We start from the raw sequence: 18,873 nt of genomic DNA on the forward strand, positions 1-18,873 counted from the left end.
TTCATGTTTTAATCATTTCATTGATGCCACATTGTTTATTATGAGTGTCGACATGTGTGGGTCTAGTCCCGTGAATCTTATTGTATTTAGCGTAGGTAGAGATTCCATTGCCAATAGCTAGAACATCCCCAAAAAGAAAACAGAAAAAGCTGTCTGGATCTCAGTAATAGGGTTGATGGCAACGAATGGGTATGAAGGTGGGTTGAAGACGATTGAGGAACTGACCACAAATGCTGAGCAAATTCAAGACGAGGTATTGAGGGAAATACTAAGTCGATATGCAGGAACAGAGTATTTAATTCCTCCATGGTCAAACCGAGAAGCAGCTCTTTAAGAAAATTGTTCCCATAGTTACGTATGAAGATCTTAAGCCTTACATAGATAGGATTGCTAATGGGGAGACATCAGATATCCTTTTAGGTGAACCCGTTACAGGGTTCTATCTAAGGCATGCATGAATGTGTTGCGTTGCTTCTGTGTGTTTTGGGGTATTGGTTGCTTCCTTCTAATTGCTCTATTATCTTTTTTATCAAATGCAGTTCTGGGACTTCAGGTGGGCAGCCAAAGCTGATGCCTGTTACTGCTGAATTTGCTAATAAGTGGGAATTATTTCGTGGCTTGTACGAGTCTTCTGTGATAAAGTAAGGAACCCATCCCTATTTTCTTCTAGTTTTTCTTTCAGCTGCTTGTGAATATATGTATATAAGTTACCATATTAAGCAAATACATATAATATGAATATATGTATCATATACCACGCAGATAGTAACACCCGTATTTAGTAAATACTACTTGTCCATATATAGGTATAATATAAATAGTTGCTTTTCTTGCTTTTTGCATTTACAACGGCGACTTAGTCCTAAAACTAACTATTTGCCTTTATCCGTCTAATTTTAAAGGCACTTTGGTGACATCAACCAAGCCGGTAAAAGACTGGAGCTTATGTTTGCCAGACCAGAGATTGAAACTGCTAGTGGCCTCAAGGCAGCATCTGTTTCAACGAGCATATACAACGAGTGTAATTTTAGAACTATTTTGCCTAAGCTTTACACAAGCCCCATTGAGACCATCTTTTGCCCAGACCCCAACCAGGGCTTATACTGTCAATTACTTCTTGGTTTAATCCAACGAGACGAGGTTATCACGGTTGGTTCAATCTTTGCTTCTACGGTGTTAAGAGGTATCAAGTTTCTAGAAAATCACTGGCACGAGCTATGCTATGACATAAAAACAGGTCGATTAAGCGATTGGATCACCGACTCAGGATGCAGAAATGCGGCATCATTGGTCATGAAGCCTAATCCAGAACAGGCTGGTTTGATAGAAAATATATGTAATTGTAAATCATGGGAAGGAATAGTCAGAAAGCTATGGCCCAAAGCAAGGTATATTGGTTGTGTTTGTACTGGCGTTATGAGACAGTATATTGCAGAACTCGAGTTCTATTGCAGAGGGCTCCCTTTAGTTTCAACTTCTTATGCTTGCTCGGAAGCTATTTGTGGGATTAACTTAGAACCTCTATGTAAACCTTGTGATGTCTCCTATACATTTCTCCCTAACATGGCTTACTTTGAATTCCTTCCTGTGGAAAATGATCACGATGAATCTATTGAAATGAAGAGGAACGATGAAGATACTGAACTTGTTGATCTTGTAAATGTGAAGGCTGGTCAATGTTATGAATTAGTTGTCTCAACTTGTGCAGGTAAAAGTTCCTCCTTTGAATTTAATCAATTAATAAAATGCCATCTTCTAATTTTGCATTATGCTTCCTAGTTCCTACATTAACCTGTTAGAGAATGATCGAATCTTGTTTGATGGTATTCCTTTCAGGATTATATCGATATAAAGTTGGAGATGTTCTTATGGTGAGTGGTTTCTACAATACTGCACCTCAATTCCAATTTGTGGAGAGGAAAAATGTTATCCTAAGTGTTGATCAGGAAAAAACAAGCGAAACAGACCTTTTCAAGGCCGTGACAGAAGCAAAGGCTCTTCTTGATCCACTCGGATTCATCTTGACAGAGTACACTAGCTATGTTGATACTTCTTCAGCACCAGGTCACTATGTATTATTTTGGGAGATCAAGGGAAAAGAAGGCAAGAATTGCAAAGAACTTGACCCAAAGATAATGGTAGAGTGTTGCTCTAGAATGGAAGAGTCATTGCATTATACATATAGAATCTATAGGAAAAGGAACATAATTGCAGCTTTGGAGATTAGGGTGGTAAAACAAGGAAGTTTTGAGGCACTAATGGATTACTATGTGTCCAAAGGAACTTCATTGAGCCAATACAAAAAACCTAGTTGCATTAAATCTGAGGAAGCCTTGAAGATATTAGATTCAAGAGTGATAGGAAAGTATTTCAGCCCCAAATCACCGTTATAATTAGTTTGCATCAGTTCTTGTTTAAGATTACCTAATCCTTCCTGTGTATAAAAACTCAGGAGAATAATCCTTTTCACTTTATTGTGTAGGCATACATTAATGTTTGGTAAAGCTATTAATATCTTGTTTCGAACTCAAAGGCAAGCTTACACACGTATTCTCATGTAATTTTCTTATGAACCGTTTGATACATTGTGGGAAAGTTGATATGGCAATTTCAAAGGGCTTTATATGCATGGAAGAACATATTTGGGATATTTCTTAACGTAGTGCCTGAAGCTCTCTATAAGGTAGGTAAAGTGGAAGAAGTTGTAGAATTGATTGCTGAGATAAAGGGTAATTTGCCCCTGATATTATTTACTACACCACTTTAATCAATCAAGGTATAGCTAAAGATGCATTGAACTTGTTCAAGTAGATAATGGAGAATAGTTACAAGCCTTTGATATTGTTTCTTACTGTGTCTTTGTTAGGGGCTTAGCTAGAACTGCTCTTACAGAAGAGGTGATCAATCTTTGGGATTATGTAGAGACGCAAGGTTTGAAGTGTAACACTATCATGCACAACATGGACATTAAAGGTTTATGTAAAAGTGGGAAGGTGAAGAAAGCTGAAGCCTTCTTACCATGAATTTTGAGGATTAATTGTTACACCTTAAATCCGACTTGAAAATTCAATCAAATTCGAAGCGTTACAATAATTATTGGAATGACCCACTCGATCAATCATTCAATTAATGTGATTAACCAATTAATTCATTTTAACAAATTTGATTATCAAATTTAAAATTAAAAAATTCAAATAAATTAATTGTTCAATTCAAACACACAAGGATCGCTTGCCTTAAACTAAATATTTAACCAATATAAAAATAACCCACAAATCGAATGGACCTAAGTACATGCTAAAGCTAAATTAAGTGAAAACGTTGTCACAAACTAAAAAATGCAAGTACTCTCTAGTGATGCTATTTGATCTGGAACTTATAAATCATCTATAATTGGTGTACGAAATTAAAAACCCAAACGCTAATCAATTTACAGCTTAATGAAGCTCTAATACATTTTAAACTACCTATACTTATAGTAAAATAAAAACATTCTAATAAGATATATATATCTAACTCTACTTGGAATTAAAAACCAAATATATCACAAGCAATTAAACACCTAAATTACTTAGCTGACCGATATCCAATATCGACAACTATTTGAGTGAGCGATCAGCGGCTATTTTGACGATTGACCAGCAATATTTTGGAGGAAAGCAATGGGGTAATAAACAAGGCTTTTGGATAGAGATTCGATGGCAATTTGAAAGCACTTTTCAGGGGCTAGCCAAATTTTGCATAAATAAAAATCCTAATCTAAAAATAAAACCTAAATCTAAATCTTGTATAAAAAAAATCTTAATCTAAAAAAAACTACAATCCCAACTTTTTAGGGTTAGCCACAATTCTTTCAGGAAAAAAATTCCCTAATTAATTTGATTGTATAATATAATATTTTGGGAATTTTACCAGCCAAATATACATATATTTGGTAAGGGAGAAACAAATCAAGTTTTCCAGCAAAACATATGTACATTAAAATATTGTATGTAAGCTAACACTGGGTTGCCGATTGCAGGGTTGGTGTTATTTTGGTGGCAATTTTTTATTTTCATTTTCTTCACTTTTCCTTTTCCATTTGAAATACATGCTACGAGTGATTAAAAAATTGTTTCTAAGAATCCTGTGTTGGCCTAATGGCAATGATGTTCATCGCCCAGATGTGATTTAAGTTCAAGTCGTGTTGTTGTTAGGATTTTGTCCTCCTCTTATAATCTATCCAAAAAAATAAAGTTATTTCCAATCATTTTACATTTTGGTTAAGCTAATACTAAAATTTTATAGTATGCTGATTACTAAAATTAATCTTTTTTTTTATTTTTTATTGAATTATATTCATAATTTACAAACGTAACTTAAATTTTAATTAATAAATTAGAGAATGAATTAAGTTTATGAATTAATAATACAAATTCTATATTTTATTATTGTAAATTATTAAAAATGAAATAAAGGTACAAAAAATTATATTTTTACCAAAAATTAATCCCTTATTTTATACCTAACTAAAATGAAAAAAAATATATATTTGCTTGTTTAAAAAACAAATGTAAATTAAAATAATATTTCTTTGATCGTATTTATTAATTAATATAATTTTACATTAAGCGATTGGATCACCGACTCAGGATGCAGAGATGCAGCATCATTGGTCATGAAGCCTAACCCAGAACAGGCTGACTTGATAGAGAACATATGTAATTGTAAATCATGGGAAGGAATAGTCAGAAAGCTATGGCCCAAAGCAAGGTATATTGGTTGTGTTTGTACTGGCGTTATGAGGCAGTATATTGCAGAACTCGAGTTCTATTGCAGAGGGCTCCCTTTAGTTTCAACTTCTTATGCTTGCTCGGAAGCTATTTGTGGGATTAACTTAGAACCTCTATGTAAACCTTGTGATGTCTCCTACACATTTCTCCCTAACATGGCTTACTTTGAATTCCTTCCTGTGGAAAATGATCATGATGAATCTATTGAAATGAAGAGGAACGATGAAGATACTGAACTTGTTGATCTTGTAAATGTGAAGGTTGGTCAATGTTATGAACTAGTTGTCTCAACTTGTGCAGGTAAAAGTTCCTCCTTTGAATTTAATCAATTAGTCAAATGCTATCTTCTAATTTTGCATTATGCTTCCTAGTTCCTACATTAACCTGTTAGATAATGATCTAATCTAGTTTGATGGTATTCCTTTTAGGATTATATCGATATAAAGTTGGAGATGTTCTTATGGTGAGTGGTTTCTACAATAATGCACCTCAATTCCAATTTGTGGAGAGGAAAAATGTTATCCTAAGTGTTGATCAGGAAAAAACAAGCGAAACAGACCTTTTCAAGGCCGTGACAGAAGCAAAGGCTCTTCTCGATCCACTCGGATTCATCTTGACAGAGTACACTAGCTATGTTGATACTTCATCAGCACCAGGTCACTATGTATTATTTTGGGAGATCAAGGGAAAAGAAGGCAAGAATTGCAAAGAACTTGACCCAAAGATAATGGTAGAGTGTTGCTCTAGAATGGAAGAGTCATTGCATTATACATATAAAATCTATAGGAAAAGGAACATAATTGCAGCTTTGGAGATTAGGGTGGTAAAGCAAGGAAGTTTTGAGGCACTAATGGATTACTATGTGTCCAAAGGAACTTCATTGAGCCAATACAAAAAACCTAGTTGCATTAAATCTGAGGAAGCCTTGAAGATATTAGATTCAAGAGTGATAGGAAAGTATTTCAGCCCCAAATCACCGTTATAATTAGCTTGCATCAGTTCTTGTTTAAGATTACCTAATCCTTCCTATGTATAAAAACTCAGGAGAATAATCCTTTTCACTTTATTGTGTAGGCATACATTAATGTTTGGTAAAGCTATTAATATCTTGTTTCGAACTCAAAGGCAAGCTTACACACGTATTCTCATGTAATTTTCTTATGAACCGTTTGATACATTGTGGGAAAGTTGATATGGCAATATCAAAGGGCTTTATATGCATGGAAGAACATATTTGGGATATTTCTTAACGTAGTGCCTTATGCTCTCTATAAGGTAGGTAAAGTGGAAGAAGTTGTAGAATTGATTCATGAGATGAAGGGTAATTTCCCCCTGATATTATTTACTACACCACTTTAATCAATGGATATTGTCTTCAAGGTATAGCTAAAGATGCATTGAACTTGTTCAAGGGGATAATGGAGAAAAGTCACAAGCCTTTGATATTGTTTCTTACGGTGTCTGTGTTAGGGGCTTAGCTAGAACTGCTCTTACAGAAGAGGTGATCAATCTCTGGGATTATGTAGAGACGCAAGGTTTGAAGTGTAACACTATCATGCACAACATGGTCATTAAAGGTTTATATAAAAGTGGGAAGGTAAAGGAAGCTGAAGCCTTCTTACATACGATCAATTTTGAGGATTAATTGTTACACCTTAAACCTGACTTAAGAGTCCAGTCAAATTTGGAATATTACAATGGTTATCGGAGTGACCCACTCGATCAATCATTTAATTAATGCGATTAACCAATTAATTTATTTTAACAAATTTGATTCTCAAATTTAAAATTAAAAACTCAAATAAATTAATCATTCAATTCAAACAAGGATCGCTTACCTTAAACTAAATATTTAACCAATATAAAATTAACCCACAAATCCGATGGACCTAAGTACATGCCAAAGCTGAACTAAGTGAAAACGTCATCACAAACTAAGTACCGCGCGGGCTCTTTGGTAATACTGTTTGATTTGCAACTTACGAATCATATATAATTAGTGTATAGAATTAAAAATCCAAACACTAAACAGTTTACAACTTAATGGTAATCTAATACATTTTAAACTACCATATATATATAAATATATATATCTAACTCTACTTTGGAATTAAAAACCAAAAATATCACAAGAAATTAAACACCTAAATTAACTTAGCTAACCGATATCCAATATCGGCAACTATTTAAGTGAGTGATCAGCGGCTATTTTGACGATTGACCAGCAATATTTTAGAGGAAAGCAATGGGGTAATAAACAAGGCTATTGGATGGAGATTCGATGGCAATTTAGAGGCACTTTTTAGGGGTTAGCCAAATCTTGCATAAATAAAAATCCTAATCTAAAAATAAAACCTAAATCTAAATCTTACATTAAAAAATCCTAATCTAAAAAAAACTACAATCTCAATTTTTTAGGGTTAGCCAAAAATTTTTTTTCCCTAATTTGATTGTATAATATAATATTTTGGGAAGTTTAGCAGTCAAATATACATATATTTGGTAAGGGAGAAACAAAGCAAGTTTTCCAGCAAAACATATGTCTATAAAAATATGGGTAAATTACACCAACAGTCACTCAACTTTGGGGTAGCTGACAAAACAGTCACCTAGGTTTCATTTCAGTCACTCAACTTTCGAGAAGCTACAAAACAGTCACTAACGTTATGAAAAAGTGACAAAATAGTTACTGATTAGCAGTTTCTGTTAGGGGGTTAACGGGAGCGCTGACGTGGCAAGTTAACTAGCTGACGTGACCAGTTAACTTCCCACGTAGGACGAATAGTCAAAGGGTCAAAGGGTCAGAATGATTTTCTTCTTTTTCTTCTCATTTTTCTCTTCATTTTCTTCTCTCTCAACCTCTTTCTCTTTATGCTTCTTTTATTTTTTCTTGTTATTCTCTTCTTTCTCTTCATCTTCTTTCTCCCACAACAAAACAATGGCTACAAATCAGGAGCCACAACAACAGTTGCCTAAAAATTTCCAATCGTTGATGCTCACAAAAAACCTGAGGAAAAGAAGCAGAGGAAGAAAAAGATGATGAAGCAGTAGAAGAAGGAGCTACAAATGAAGAAGGAAAAGGTGACAAAGAAGAAGATAGGAATAGGTGTTGAAAGTTAGGTAACTGAGACGATTGCATCATCTGTTCCATCAAGCTCGTAGCTTATTGTCCATGGAAATCAGTAGAACTCTGTAGCAACTGAGAGTACTGCCAGTAATCTCTCAGCATATCAACTATAGGGCTGTGAAGATGTTAGGACTAGTAAAGCGATGGCAATAGCGTTGAATAATGTGGCCAAAACTTGGTTGTTAGAGAACTAGAAACTGATGTTTGGGTAGTGGGAAAGTTCTACATTGGTTGAGGAACAAGCCTTACAAGTTCAGGAAAATTTAACTTGGCCCTGCTTCCCTTGAATTTCAAAGCAGCTTCATCATAGGCTCTTGCGGCAGCTTCCGCAGTATCAAAGGTGCCTAGCCAAACTCTTGCTGCTTTGTGAGGATCACCTATTTCGGCCGCCCATTCCCCCATGGCCTTTGCATAATGCCCTTATATCTTCTTCTTCACTCGTTGGTTTCTTCATAGGCAGCTGCTATTACTGTTTCTGCTGCTAGTGCAAAATTAAGTCTTTTCTAGATTATGTTATCTTATGTAATCATATGTAAGGAAAGGAAAACAGTAGCGGAATCCCCTAGAGTTTTCATTGAAAGTGAAAAGAGAAAGAAAAGAAAGAGTTTAGGAAGAAGAAAAAAAATGGAGGAAAAGTGATATTTATTGATAGGAATATATATACATAACAGAAGTTGCAGCAGAGAATGAATCGGCATGAGAGCCTCTAAAATCAGCAAAACTTCTTTGAACCCTTGGTGCAGCAGACTAAACCAATTGAGCACTAGTCTCATCTCCTTCCATTTTCTCTTAATTCTTCTTCTCCTCCTCTTCTTTTTCTTCTCTATTTCTTTTCTTTTTCTTTTTTTTTTTCTTTTTTTCTTCTACTGTCCAGGGCTATTTAGGGTTAAAAAGGACTGTTAAAATGATAGCTAACCCACCGTTAAATGCCATGTCATCTTTCCGTCACGTTTGTAACAAAAAATGGTTAAAAGGACTGTTTTGTAACTTTTTAAAAGTTGAGTGACTGAAATGAAACCTAGGTGACTGTGTAACACCCCCTAATCCCAAACCGTCGCTGAAATAGGGTTACGAGGCGTTACCGAACATATTGGTTAATTTACAAACAATTTCATGAATAAACAACAAATATATTAAAATTAAATCATTAAGTCTCTTTTATGAACCCTCGAGGCCTAAATCACGTATTATAAATGAATAGGGACTTATTCAAGTGCTCCGAAAATTTTTTCGTAATATAATAATAATTATTATTTTTTAAAAATAAATTCAATATAACCCCTTTAGAAATATCTAACCTTCCCTGCAATTTCAAATTTGCAACTAACTCAACATAACAACAACTTAACAAATACAATCTTCATCCAAATCACATTCGTCTTATAACAATATCACTAATCCTTATTTTATCTAACATTATATCCATTCATACTTTCAAGTAGTATTTAAACATCTTAATTAATTTCCATTCATATCATATATCAACTTATATTAACTTAACTAATATATTCATGAGTTGATACAAAACATAGTCACATCAGCTCCTATACATGCCATATAAACCATTTAAAGTATTTATAACAAAATCTACTGGAAAATCGAGATAGTGTGACTTGAGCGTGATGATCCGATCCTCTGACCCTCCCGTTAATCTACAAAGAGCAATAAACATTACAAGTAAGCTAACTATAGCTTAGTAAGTTCGTTGGCTTAAACCATAAACCTTACCAATATTAGTTTCAAAAATTCAAATCATATGGACATTTCAAGTAAGTTACTTTCATCCTGTAAATCATAATCTCATTTTAAAAATAATTTACTTAATTGAGCTCAAAAATAATGATAACATTATTTACATTTCTTTTTCCACACGTTACAATTACGACTTACTGACTTGTCAATTTAAGGAACGACTTACGGATTTGAGATCGTGATCTGAAACCCGAAATCTAACTAAAGCACATAAGTGCTAAACGGAAGCCCGAAGGCTAACTGAAGCACATAAGTGCTAAACGGAAGCTCAAAGGCTAACTGAAGCTCATCAGAGCTGAACTGAAACCCCAAAAGGGTTAACTGAAACTTATATGAGTTAACGGAAGCTCGTAAGAGCTAAATAGATAGCAAACACGAGAGTTCGCAACAAATGCTGAATCTCGATTTACTTGGGCAATTTACCGTCAATTCATCTTTTTCACCGAACGATCGTACTCATTTCCTGCGTTCCGTTCCTCCGAAATACTCAGTTCAATTTCGTAACTTTTGTACATGATTTAATTATTTTAAACAATTAACATACATAAATATTAATCACCATTCATAAAATAACATTGAAATTTAATAATTTAACCGTACGAACTTACCCGGAACAATTTGCAGTAGTTGTAGAGATTTCTTGAACTATTCCAGAATTTTCTCTTTTCCTCGTTTATCCTCAATTTCTTGATCTATAATATAAAATTTTCACTTATCAGTATTGACTTCACATTCATTCTATTTCACATCCTTAATGTTCATAACCCGCTTACAAGTAACATTATCTGAAATTTTACTATTTACCTATGTATATTCAATGCTGTCCATCCATGTCATAGTCACTAAATTATTTTTATCTTGAGCTACAGAACTCAAAATTAGGATCAGATAATTTTTACTGAAACTAGACTCACATATCTTCTTATCATAAAATTTTAAGAATTTTTGGTTTAGCCAATAATTACAGTTTATTCTTTAAAGTCACCCCTGTTCTGCTGTCTAACAGTTCTAACCCTTCTTCACTTAAAACTAATTATCCCTTCATACAGAATTCGAATGATATTCCTGTTTGTTTTGTTTGAAAATAGACTCATTCAGGATTCTGGACATATAAATTTAAGCCCATAATTATTTTATTCAAATTGTTATAATTTTTCAAAGTTAGAACAGGGGAACTCGAATTCATTCTGACCTTGTCTCACAAAATTCATTATATCTCATGATTTACAAATCCTTTGCTTACACTGTTTCTTCTATGAGAAACTAGACTTAATAAGCTTTAATTTCATATTTTTTTCATTTTTTAATTCGATTCCTACAATTTATGGTGATTTTTCAAATTTAGTCTACTGCTGCTGTCCAAACTGTTTTAGGGCAAGCTGTTTATTACCATTTTCCCCCTAAGCTTTTAATAAATAACAATTTCGTCCCTACTCAATTAGCCTCTCAATTGAGCTGATTTTTCTCAATTAACACTTTATTCTATCACCTTTAACTAGTTTACAACCTTTAGGAATCAAAATTTCAGAAATAGACTTTAATTCCAATCATTTTCACAATTAGGTCCTAAAAATCAATTTCTATTGAAATTACCTAATAGAATCATCTCATAAACAAATTAATGCTTTAATTTCATTCTATTTCATCATAAAATTACAGCACTCAACCATGGTGACTTTCAATTTCATCCATGAAATCAAAAACTAATGAATTTAATAGTAGGACCTAGTTGTAAAAGTATTAGAAACACAAAAATTAAAAGAAAAAGGCAAGGATTAACTCACATGGTGCAAAAATTATGAAATACCAGCTTATAGAACCCTCCTATGGCGTTTTTAGCTGCTGGAATTGAAGAGAAATGAAGAGAAATCTAGATATTTCCTATTTAGTCCTAGCTTTATTTAGTTAATTTTGAAATATTCCAATTTTGCCCTTAATTCATCAATTTTCCTGCTGATTTCAAACCCCTTGCCGTGCAGCCCAAATAGACCCGGGTCTATTTCCCTTTTAAACCCTCTTTCTTTTATCACTTAAGCATTTAATCATTCTTCATAATTTTACATTTGTTACAATTTAGTCCTTTTTATTCAATTAACCATCGAAACTTTAAAATTTCTTGACGAAACTTTAATACTAACTTATTAACACTCCATAAATATTTATAAAAATATTTATGGCTCGTTTTAAAAAATTCAAACTCGATACCTCATTTTCGATTCTAAATTTTTTTTAATATTTTTTTCTAGTACACTATTCGCTATTTCAAAAATTTTCCTAACTTCACATTTAACTTATATTCACTAAATTATTAATATTTTTCTACTCATTTGTCGGATTTAGTGATCTCGAATCACTGTTCCGACACCACTGAAAATTTAAGCTATTACAGACTGTTTTGTCAGCTACCCCAAAGTTGAGTGACTGTTTGTGCAATATACCTTTAAAATATTGCATGTAAGCTAACATTGGGTTGCCTATTGCAGGGTTGGTGTTATTTTGGTGGGAATTTTTTATTTTCATTTTCTTCTCTTTTCCTTTTCCATTTGAAATATATGCTACGAGTGATTAAAAAATTGTTTTTAAAAATCAAAATCCTGTGTGTTGGCCTAATGACAATTATGCTCATCACCCCATATGTGATTTAAGTTCAAATCGTGTTGCGGTTAGGGTTTTCTCCTCCTCTTATAATCCATCCAAGAAAATAAAGTTATTTCCAATCATTTTACATTTTGGTTAAGCTAATACTAAATTTTTATATTATGCTAATTACTAAAATTAATCTTTTTTATTTTTTATTGAATTATATTCATAATTTACAAACGTAACATAAATTTTAATTAATAAATTAGAGAATGAATTAAGTTTATGAATTAATAATACAAAATTATATATTTTATTATTGTAAATTATTAAAAATTAAATAAAGGTAAAAAAAATTATATTTTTACCAAAAATTAATCCCTTATTTTATTCCTAACTAAAATGAGAAAAAATAATATATTTGCTTATTTAAAAAACAAATGTAAATTAAAATAATATTTATTTGATTGTATTTATTAATTAATATAATTTATTATTAAAACCTAATTCTAAAAATGACAGTCACTTTAAATATAATAAAAAGAAAAGGAAGAATTTTGAATTTTTGATTAGCTCTTTTAGTTTTAAAATACTCCATTTTTTTTAAATTAAGTTTATTATACCTGTCTAGCTTTGGACACGAGTCAGTATTGCAAATCATTTGAGAAGGTAGTTCTCTATTTTCTGTTATCTGGGTAGTTATCGAATGACCCACATCTCGGAAGGGTTCTAGCCTCTTGAGAATAAGTCGTTTACTGTTGTAAACGAATTACTCGCCCCCTTCAAAAAGGTATTGTTTTTACATTTTTTGTGAATAGCCCATCCTCCATATAAATGAATACAAACATTCTCTTATAAATATAATTATATTTATTTTAATCTTAATAAAGCATGTCTCGCATTCATTATCAACAAAGGGCACCTTAACCAATATATATTAAAAAATATTATTTTAAAAGTAATCAAGATTGAATCTTCAACAAAATAAGATATAATGATGACATGAAATTATAAAAATCATATCAACTAAACCTCTTTTGGCCTACAATTATGTGTTACATTGGCTTTTGAAAATTGGAAGAGGCATAAATTGGTACTCAATTACATTAAAATTCAACTTTCTCATGCTTAGTTTTAATATATTTAATATATTACTGAATCATGTTTAATCATTTCATTGATGCCACAATGTTTATCATGTTTGTCGACATGTGTGGGTCTAGTCCAATGAATCTTATTATATTTAGCATAGGTAGAGATTCCATTGCCAATAGCTAGAACATCCCCAAAAAGAAAACAGAAAAAGCTGTCTGGATTTCAGTAATAGTGTAACACCCCCTAACCCCAAGCCGTTATCGGAATAGGGCTACGAGGCATTACCGGACTTATACACTAACATTTATACAAAACCGAGTCATAACTTTACATTTCAGATCAATTCTTATCAAATTTTATCTTAAAGCCCTTAATATGGGCCTACGGGGCCCTATATATGTTTTAGAAGTGATTTAAGACTAAACCGGGAACTTTGGAAAATTTTCCTTGAAGATAGGGGCACATGCCCGTGTGGCTTGGGACACGCCCGTGTGGCCTGCCCATGTGCAGATTCTGACTTTTCCACACGTCCTGGGCACACGCCCGTGTGATTTGGCCGTGCGAAAACATGATTTTTGACCATTTTAAAGCTATTTTCACATACTAAACACTCCCTATTCATGCCCAAAACATTTACTTATGTATCTTAATCAAATATCATTCTTTTTATCCATTTCTTGTACCTAAATACAATTATACACTAATAGAATCCAACCAATCAATTATCTCAAACCAAAACATGTATATTTCATTTTCCAATCACAAAACATCACATTCAACGTAGTTTGCATACTTAATTATTCATTTAATTACATTACTAAATCAAATCCTATACATGCCATATAAACCAAAAATTTATTTAACAAAATCTATCGGATTAAATCTGGATAGTGTGATCCTTGTTGTAGATCCGATCCTCCGTATGTATATAAGTCAATCTACAAAACAAATGACATACACAAGTAAGCTTATAGAAGCTTAGTAAGCTCATAGGCATAAGAACACAAATCTTACCGAATACTGTACAAAATCATATATCTATTAGTTAAACTAATTCATCCTGCAAATCACAACTTCATTAATAAACTCATTTGAATAACTTTCATGATGTAATTCACGAACTTAATTCTTTTGTGCCCATTTCTTATTTATTTCAATTGTCAAATTAGGGAACAATAATGGGATTGAGTGCTTCATTATCACATTGCCATAGTAAACTATGGACTTTCACATTATCACACATCACACACCGAAGCCATAGCCCTGCCATGGTCTTACACGGATCACATATCATACCGATGCCATATCCCAAATATGGTCTTATACGGAATCACATTATCACATCACACCGATGCCATAGCCCAACTATGGTCTTATACGGGAACGCGAATCGCATTGTACCAATGCCATAGCCCAGCTATGGTCTTATACGGAAGCATATATCACATCTTTTCCATCAATTCATTATGGTCATAAAATGAAAGCACTCAAACCATTGTTCCAACGAATTTGTTCTTTTAGTTACACATTATTCATTAGTTAATACAATTTAATAATATTCATCTACAATAAAATACTTTAACAATCATAAGATTTTCATATCAAACATTGAACTTTTCCATATGAACTTACCTGGGCTAATTTGCAAAAGTCGTAGAATTTTCAGGGACTATTCTTGAATTTTCTCTTTTTCACGGTTCACTTCGTTTTCTTGATCTATAATTATAAAACCATTCCTTCATTAGCATCTATTTCAATTCTATTCTATTTCACAATTTATACCCTTAAATTTTCAAAATTACACAATTACCCTAAACTTTTCAATTTTTACAATTTAGTCCCTATTCAATTTATTCATCAATCAAACTAATTCCTTTCAAATATCATTTATCTAAACATTACAAACTACTTCACAGCCTTTGACATGCCAAGCTTCAACACAAAACCCCAATTCCAACAACTTTCACAATTAAGTCCTAAAATAAATTTCTATGCAAATCTCTTCATAAAATCATCATATAATGAATAAAACCTTAATTACATGATAAATCATCATAAACTTTCAGCACTTATTCATGGAAACTTTCAAAATTACCCATGAATTCAAAAACTAATGAATTAAACAAGTGGACCTAGTTGTAAAAGTCTCAAAAACACAAAATTTACAAGAAATAATCAAGAATTGAGCTTCCATGTAGTAAAAATATGAGAGACCAGATTAAAATAACCCTTCAATGGTGTTTTTGCTGGAGAAGATAAAGAAAAATGAAGAAAACTCTAGATTTTACCTAATATATCATATTTTACAATTTAATTTTTTACCCTATTTCTAATTTTACCCCTTATTCACACTTGATTTTTATTTTTCTTACACACTCATACGTCCAGCCCAAAAATAGGTGTTTAATTGCGTATTTAGTCCTCCTTTAATTATTACTAGAGCTGTTTAATCACATTTCACAATTTTGCACTTAATTCAATTTAGTCTTTTTTACTCAATTGACTACCGAAACCTGAAAATTTCTTAACGAAACTTTAATACTAACTTACTAACACTCCATAAATATTTATGGCTCATTTTATGTATTCGAGGTCTCGATACCTCATTTTTATCTTATTTAATCTACAAATTTCTTTTAATTCATAATTTCACTAATTCGAAATCATTTCTAAAACTACACTTAACTTTTACTTACTATTATCTAAACTCACATGTCAGATTTAGTGATCTCAAATCACTATTCCGACACCACTGAAATTTGGGTCGTTACAAATAGGGTTGATGGCAACGAATGGGTATGAATGTGGGTTGAAGTTGATTAAGGAACTGACCACAAATACTGAGCAAATTCAAGACGAGGTATTGAGGGAAATACTAAGTCAAAATGCAGGAACAGAGTATTTAAGGGTATTCCTCCATGGTCAAACCGAGAAGCAGCTCTCTAAGAAAAATGTTCCCGTAGTTACGTATGAAGATCTCAAGCCTTACATAGATAGGATTGCTAATAGAGAGACATCAGAAATCCTTTTAGCTAAACCCGTTACAGGGTTCTATCTAAGGCATGCATGAATTTATTGCTTTGCTTTTGTGTGTTTTAGGGTATTGGTTGCTTCCTTCTAATTGCTCTATTATCTTTTGGATCAAATGCAGCTCTGAGACTTCAGGTGGGCAGCCAAAGCTGATACTTGTCACTGCTAAATATCAGAAGAAGGGGGCATTGTATGGTACCTTGAACCAGTCTCCGACGATGAGGTATGGACTCATACCAATTTCTTTGTTTCAGTTTTTCATTCAGCTGCATGTGAAATCAAACTTTTTACTCATTGTTCAATCAGGGATAAAAATCCCCTACCTAGTATTGCTATTAACAATAAATTACGGTTTACTTCTCCGATTAAATAAAAAGATAGAGGTAAACTACGTAGATACTCATCCAACATTTTCATTTTAAGCACCTAAAATAAAATAAAAAATTGTAAGTTAAGCAACCACATTACAAAGTTGGATCATTTTGGCCACTCCTGTTAAAATCACAAATTTTAACGTGGTTGTTAGGATCGACCTGATTAAGCTACAAGAAAAAAATTAGCAGAATAAATTGAGAAATTGAGCACACAAATTTAACGTGGAAAAACCCCTCCAAAGAGGATATACGAGTAAAAATAATTTTACTATAATGGCTAAAGAACAAATATCTAGTGGGTGTATTTTCTAAGATTGTAAAAGAGCCTATTTATAAGTTAAATTTATAGGTCAAATAATAATAAAATAATCTAAACTAATTAGTGTTTGATTGAAACAAATAAACAGAGTTTAACTAGAAGATTATTTCTCAAATTTGACTGAAATATGAGTCATACTTAACAAATCTCCACCTTGACTCATATTTCCACAACGCCATCTTTTTCAAAACTTGCCACGAGCCTATCTTGAACCATGCAGGGAATTAACTGAGTCGAATCCGTGCTTAGATACTGGAAGATTTCTAGCCTTCAACTTGTACACTGCCAAATCAAAACTAACCCGTGTTTGACTTTCACGAACACAGTGCCCTAACTTTTCAAAACCTTTATCCAAAGGAGAAACTCTCTTCAATGAAACAGTCATACCTTTTTCCCTCTTATGACGAAGTTGCCTCCGTTCCAAACGAGTTGACTTCGACTCTATAATAGACGATGGACGTTTGATTTCACCGATCACTGCAGAACCTTCCAGAATATAAAGACTGCCAGTTCTTTTACCTTTTAACAAAACGAGAGCTCCATGAGATACTTTAATACCGCTCGACTCGATGTTGATTTTGTATCATTTCAAGTTTAAAATACTTAATGAGATGAGATTCTTTCGTAAATCAGGTACATATCTAACATCTAAGAGTGTCCTAATCGTCCTCTCGTGTTTTTTAATTTTAAGAGTACCAATATCAATTACCTTACTAGATGAATCATTTCCCATGCACACAACTCCACATTCAACCGAACTGTCTTCGGAGAACCATTTTCTATTGGGACACATATGGAAAGAACATCTCGAATCTAGGATCCACTCAGACGTGAGCTTAGAGTTATCGCTTGTTAAAACTAAGCTTTACACAAGCCCCATTGAGACCATCTTTTGCCCAGACCCCAACCACGGCTTATACTGTCAATTACTTTTTAGTTTAATCCAACGAGACGAGGTTGTCAAGGTTGGTTCACTCTTTGCATCTGTGGTGCTAAGAGGTATCAAGTTTCTAGAAAATCACTGGCAAGAGCTATGCTATGACATAAAAACAGGTCGATTAAGCGATTGGATCACCGACTCAGGATGTAGAGATGCAGCATCATTGGTCATGAAGCCTAACCCAGAACAGGCTGACTTGATAGAGAACATATGTAATTGTAAATCATGGGAAGGAATAGTCAGAAAGCTATGGCCCAAAGCAAGGTATATTTATTGTGTTTGTACTGGCATTATGAGACAGTATATTGCAGAACTTGAGTTCTATTGCAGAGGGCTCCCTTTAGTTTCAACTTCTTATGCTTGCTCGGAAGCTATTTGTGGGATTAACTTAGAACCTCTATGTAAACCTTGTGATGTCTCCTACACATTTCTCCCTAACATAGATACTGAACTTGTTGATCTTGTAAATGTAAAGGTTGGTCAATGTTATGAACTAGTTGTCTCAACTTGTGCAGGTAAAAGTTCCTCCTTTGAATTTAATCAATTAATCAAATTCATTTTCTAATTTTGCATTATGCTTCCTAGTTCCTACGTTAACCTGTTAGCTAATGATCTAACCTAGTTTAATGGTATTCCTTTCAAGATTATATCAATATAAAGTTGGGGATGTTCTTATGGTGAGTGGTTTCTATAATAATGCACCTCAATTCCAATTTGTGGAGAGGAAAAATGTTATCCTAAGTGTTGATCAGGAAAAAACAAGCGAAACAGACCTTTTCAAGGCTATAACAGAAGCAAAGGCTCTTCTCGATCCACTGGGATTCATCTTGACAGAGTACACTAGCTATGTTGATACTTCATCAGCACCAGGTCACTATGTATGA

At 33.0% G+C, this 18,873-nt stretch overlaps 2 protein-coding genes and 2 pseudogenes across 2 annotated transcripts; 3 read left to right on the forward strand and 1 right to left on the reverse strand.

Annotated features, from left to right (window-relative positions):
- The first annotated feature begins 53 nt into the window (after positions 1 to 53).
- Positions 54 to 3,037, forward strand: LOC107959575 (indole-3-acetic acid-amido synthetase GH3.17-like; annotated as a pseudogene).
- Positions 3,038 to 4,630: 1,593 nt separating this feature from the next.
- On the forward strand, positions 4,631 to 5,947 carry LOC121229657 (indole-3-acetic acid-amido synthetase GH3.17). Its single transcript, XM_041114422.1, has 2 exons — positions 4,631 to 5,072; positions 5,201 to 5,947. Exons 1-2 carry the CDS (start codon positions 4,658 to 4,660, stop codon positions 5,755 to 5,757), a joined length of 972 nt encoding a protein of 323 aa, XP_040970356.1. The 5' UTR covers positions 4,631 to 4,657; the 3' UTR covers positions 5,758 to 5,947.
- Positions 5,948 to 7,657: 1,710 nt separating this feature from the next.
- Positions 7,658 to 8,682, reverse strand: LOC121228991 (ethylene-responsive transcription factor ERF110-like; annotated as a pseudogene).
- A 7,426-nt stretch (positions 8,683 to 16,108) lies between these two features.
- LOC107960905 (indole-3-acetic acid-amido synthetase GH3.17-like) lies at positions 16,109 to 18,873 on the forward strand. Its single transcript, XM_041112051.1, has 4 exons — positions 16,109 to 16,386; positions 16,478 to 16,579; positions 17,987 to 18,504; positions 18,650 to 18,873. The coding sequence occupies exons 1-4, from the start codon at positions 16,109 to 16,111 to the stop codon at positions 18,871 to 18,873; spliced, it is 1,122 nt and encodes a 373-aa protein (XP_040967985.1).

The sequence above is a fragment of the Gossypium hirsutum genome, chromosome A05 (assembly GCF_007990345.1).
Source record: "Gossypium hirsutum isolate 1008001.06 chromosome A05, Gossypium_hirsutum_v2.1, whole genome shotgun sequence".
Classification (NCBI taxonomy): Eukaryota; Viridiplantae; Streptophyta; class Magnoliopsida; order Malvales; family Malvaceae; genus Gossypium; species Gossypium hirsutum.

Coding starts and splice junctions, on each gene's coding strand:
- LOC121229657 (XM_041114422.1), top strand. CDS start 4,658: ATGAAGCCTAACCCAGAACAGGCTGACTTGATAGAGAACATATGTAAT. Junction 5,073..5,200: donor AGTTGTCTCAACTTGTGCAG/GTAAAAGTTCCT, acceptor TATTCCTTTTAG/GATTATATCGATATAAAGTT.
- LOC107960905 (XM_041112051.1), top strand. CDS start 16,109: ATGGCAACGAATGGGTATGAATGTGGGTTGAAGTTGATTAAGGAACTG. Junction 16,580..17,986: donor AACCAGTCTCCGACGATGAG/GTATGGACTCAT, acceptor ATTACTTTTTAG/TTTAATCCAACGAGACGAGG. Junction 18,505..18,649: donor AGTTGTCTCAACTTGTGCAG/GTAAAAGTTCCT, acceptor ATCAATATAAAG/TTGGGGATGTTCTTATGGTG.